Source organism: Auxenochlorella protothecoides (genome assembly GCF_000733215.1).
Source record: "Auxenochlorella protothecoides strain 0710 unplaced genomic scaffold scaffold6, whole genome shotgun sequence".
NCBI classification, from domain to species: Eukaryota; Viridiplantae; Chlorophyta; class Trebouxiophyceae; order Chlorellales; family Chlorellaceae; genus Auxenochlorella; species Auxenochlorella protothecoides.
In genome coordinates this window covers 38,867-42,434 of record NW_011934399.1, presented here as the reverse complement: position 1 = coordinate 42,434, position 3,568 = coordinate 38,867, and the positions used below count along the sequence as shown (strand labels likewise).

Below are 3,568 nucleotides of genomic sequence, written 5' to 3'. Positions count from 1 at the left end.
CGGGCGGGCGGGGGATGCGCATGCTTGCTGGGTGTCTTCCCAAATGCCGTCCCCAAAATTGCCAATGGTGCCCCCAGGATGTCTGCAATCATGCAGATAATGCTGGGATTGGATGGCCTGGATTCCTCCAATACTTCCTCCCAAACGACACAGCGCACCTGCCGCCGCCGTGGATGTCGATGCCCTCCTCCCCAAAGTGACTCGCTATCATGGCGCTGCACTCAATGTGCCAGCCGGGACGGCCCTGGCCCCAGGGCGAGTCCCAGGCCGGCTCGCCTGGCTTGGCAGCCTTCCAGAGCACAAAATCCGCGGGACCGCGCTTGCGGCCATCCACGTCCACCCGCTCCCCCGCCCGGTTGTCCTCCTTCAGAATGAGGTTGATGGCAGGTTTGGTGACTGCCCTGATTGCATGCTGCCCATTCCCACCAGCTCTCAGATGCACCACACCCATGTTGCTCCTCCCGTGTGGTCTGTGCTCCTCAACTAAGCATTCCAGGCAGCCTGTGGCTCACTAAGTGGGCGGTGTACAGACGCTCAGTGTCCTACCTGCTTCCTCCCAGACAGCGCGCCATACTGGGGCAGAGTCGCCACCTCAAAGTACACATCCCCATCCACGCAGTAGGCATGCTCATTTCTGCAGTGCGGCATTGCTAAGACAGATTGCCAAGGCGCAGAGCCACGGCTAAAAGTACTGGCTTGCTGCACATCCCAACCTCTTCATCAGGGCCCGGCATCATCATGTGCAATCAATTATATGTTCTGCATGTTTTCAAGTGACATATGCACCCAGCAATGCTCCGAAAACAGACTGTATATGCCAAGATTCAGATTCAGGCCTACCTGAGGATGGACTGAATCATGGAGATAATGGCTGGAATGTTGTCCGTGACTCGTGGCTCTAGCACAGGGTGCAAACAGTTCAGTGCCTCCTGCAGTTTGCATGGCCCGGGCAAAAAGTCAGAAGCAATTTCTGTACAGAGTCAGGGCAGGCTGAAGGGCCTGCATGGCTGAATCTCCGGAACACAGCATCGTTGCCGCACATTGATCAGCAATCAAAACCGTGACAGCCAAGTTGCAAGAGTGGGATGTCAGAATCCCCTCTGAACATCCAGTTCCTCGTCTTCCTCCAGTACTGCCCATCCCAGTCAACTAGCCACCGTACACACCCTTCTTTTACCAGCACCACTCACCATGTCTGTGTGGAATTCATGAATGAAGCGCTGCGTCAGGCTCTGCCAGTGCTCGCCTGCCTCCCTTGCCCTCTTGATGATCTTGTCATCGATGTCTGCCGAGTTGAGGAGGAGTGGTGGTGTCTGTGAGCACAAGCAGCTTGCAGACTTCCACAGGGACCGACCTGGGTCTGGCAACACCAGCTCACAGGGCCGTCTCCAGGGCACAGGAATGTGCCCCTGAACTCAGCAACATCATGCCTCACCTGTGAAGTTACGCACATATCGCACTGGGTACCCCTTGTCCAGCAGGAATCTGTAGAGGATGTCAAACGCCACATACACCCTAGCATGCCCTGGTCACATGGGAAGGTATAAGCCATGGTGGGTGGGAGGGTGATGGAGCTTGGTGTGGAGCTTGGTCTGGGATCCAGAAAGGGCTAGGGTGTAGCCCCAAGGCTGTGCTCATGGCCTGGACCTCGGCATGCCAAACTCCTGTTGGAATGGCGCACATCAGCCAGCATCCCAGCCCGCCCTCAGTGCTGCAGATGACATGCTGCGTGACCGGATCTATCTCATCAAACCCACCTATGTGACTGAAGTCATACACAGTGACGCCGCAGACATACATGTCGACCCCTGGCTGGAGTCGCTCTGGGTCCCTGACGGTGAAGAGCCGCTTCTGGCGAGTAGCAGTGTCGTAGAGGTACAGGTCTGGACCCGTGATGTCTGACCCATCAGGGGAATTGTTTCTCCTGTAGGAGGCCAGGCCTTGGCTCCCCATGCGTGAGCATGCTCGCCTCTGACCAGCTGGGCCTGTTGCCTGCAGGGTGGCGGGGCTTGCAGCACGATCATCTTCAACCAAGCTACGCGAGTGGGATGATATATAAGCAGAATGTTCTTAGCTGCGCTCCTGTGTAGTAGCACTCACCCATCGCTGGTGTGGACTGCCCCCCAGGAGGACCGACATCATCCGGGTTGGTGCATGGACGGGCAGCATCGGTGCATGTGTTATCGCACTCAGGGAGCGGACTAATGAGGGTATGCAGAGCCTTGTCAACATTCTAATATACATTGTCAGTTCACATATCGCTCAAAGAGCGTTGAGGTGCATGCATAAGTATCGCACACCCCATGCGAGTTGCAGAGAACGAGTGCCAGACAGAAAGAGCTTAACCGGGTTCTGGCTCGCTGGTTGGTAATTAACCCAAGTAGGATTCTGTATGGTCTCAGTCTCCCCAGTCTTACTGTGCGCGGCTTCTCTTGAGCGCTGGTGGGGTCTCGGATCAGATGCACAACCCGCAGCATAAAGCGCGCGCGCGAGTTGTGTCTGATTCTGGATCCTATATTCACGCCCTCTTGGTAATGGTCGCTGAGATTCAGAATATGTTTGTGACCCATACTGCAATGGAATTCTGTAGTGGAAGGTTCTGAAACACCAGGTCTCCTGGTCTGAGACAGGACCGTGACTGCGCCATGGCAGCGCGCGGGGGGGAGGTCGACTGGGAGAGGTGCGTGTCTGCCGGTCGGTCCTGCGTCAAGTGTGGTGCGCTGCCAGGGGATCCGTTTTCTATGTATGCAAGCACGGATAGCAGGAAGGTGGCCAGACTCGCGCTGCCCAGCTGTAAACAGGTTGCTTCAACCCTGTCCTTCCCCTGCCACAGGCTCGACAAGCGAAAGTTCTTCGTGTATGGAGGGGGCCTGTTCTCGGTAGGCTAAGAATCTGGGACCTCAAAGGACGACTGTTTCAAACTCAGCATTTTGTGTGATTGCTTGCCGCCGTGCCTCACATATTTTCCGCACTCTGTAACCCATTGCTCCTGCCACCCATGTGCAGGCCCTGACCACATGTCTGTACCCGCTCTCGGCCATAAAGACCAGGCAGATGGCCCTGGATGGCGCCCCGGCAGGCCTCAAGGTAGACGCTGGGGTGTAGAACTGGCGCGCACACGGCTGGTTGTGACTCCTTCTTGATGCGAGAATGAGGATGTGTCGCATGTGTCATCAGGTTCCCAGGCCTGTCAGGCGTTGGCTCCTTCACACCTCAGAACCCTTCGTCCCGGGCCCCACTCCAGGGTGCCGTCTGGACTGGCAGAACGGTGGTGGCTACTGAAGGCATCCGCGGCCTGTATGCCGGGTTTGGGACGGTCATCTTCGGCATGATCCCCGCCCGCATGGTGAGGCGGAAGAGAGGGTGGTGGGAAGGTGGGGCCCTCGGCTGCCTTGTCCCGGTTGGTTTGGGGGGGTGAGCTTGCGTTCGGACTTGCACCCTCAAGCCAATCCTCACTGCTGGCCAACGTTGGGGGCTGCGGCCATGGGCCAACCTGTCGCTTCATGACCCTCCCCCCTCCTCGCCGTGGGCACCCCAACCCGTTGCTGTACCCCTTCAACCCCCCCCC

At 57.5% G+C, this 3,568-nt stretch overlaps 2 protein-coding genes across 2 annotated transcripts in view; one reads left to right on the top strand and one right to left on the bottom strand.

Annotated features, from left to right (window-relative positions):
- F751_5161 (Cysteine-tRNA ligase) overlaps nucleotides 1–1,953 on the bottom strand; it is a gene marked incomplete at both ends in the record, with an annotated part of 4,039 nt that extends 2,086 nt beyond the window's left edge. Inside the window, 6 exons of the mRNA XM_011402760.1 lie at nucleotides 159–364; nucleotides 547–634; nucleotides 841–929; nucleotides 1,191–1,285; nucleotides 1,436–1,525; nucleotides 1,758–1,953. Of these exons, the coding sequence (XP_011401062.1) occupies nucleotides 159–364; nucleotides 547–634; nucleotides 841–929; nucleotides 1,191–1,285; nucleotides 1,436–1,525; nucleotides 1,758–1,953 (764 nt within the window). The remainder of the gene's footprint in view (nucleotides 1–158; nucleotides 365–546; nucleotides 635–840; nucleotides 930–1,190; nucleotides 1,286–1,435; nucleotides 1,526–1,757) is intronic.
- A 692-nt stretch (nucleotides 1,954–2,645) lies between these two features.
- Nucleotides 2,646–3,568, top strand: part of F751_5160 (Solute carrier family 25 member 44) — a gene marked incomplete at both ends in the record, with an annotated part of 6,791 nt that continues 5,868 nt past the window's right edge. Inside the window, 4 exons of the mRNA XM_011402759.1 lie at nucleotides 2,646–2,680; nucleotides 2,834–2,879; nucleotides 3,007–3,087; nucleotides 3,245–3,346. Coding sequence (XP_011401061.1) covers nucleotides 2,646–2,680; nucleotides 2,834–2,879; nucleotides 3,007–3,087; nucleotides 3,245–3,346 — 264 coding nt within the window. The remainder of the gene's footprint in view (nucleotides 2,681–2,833; nucleotides 2,880–3,006; nucleotides 3,088–3,244; nucleotides 3,347–3,568) is intronic.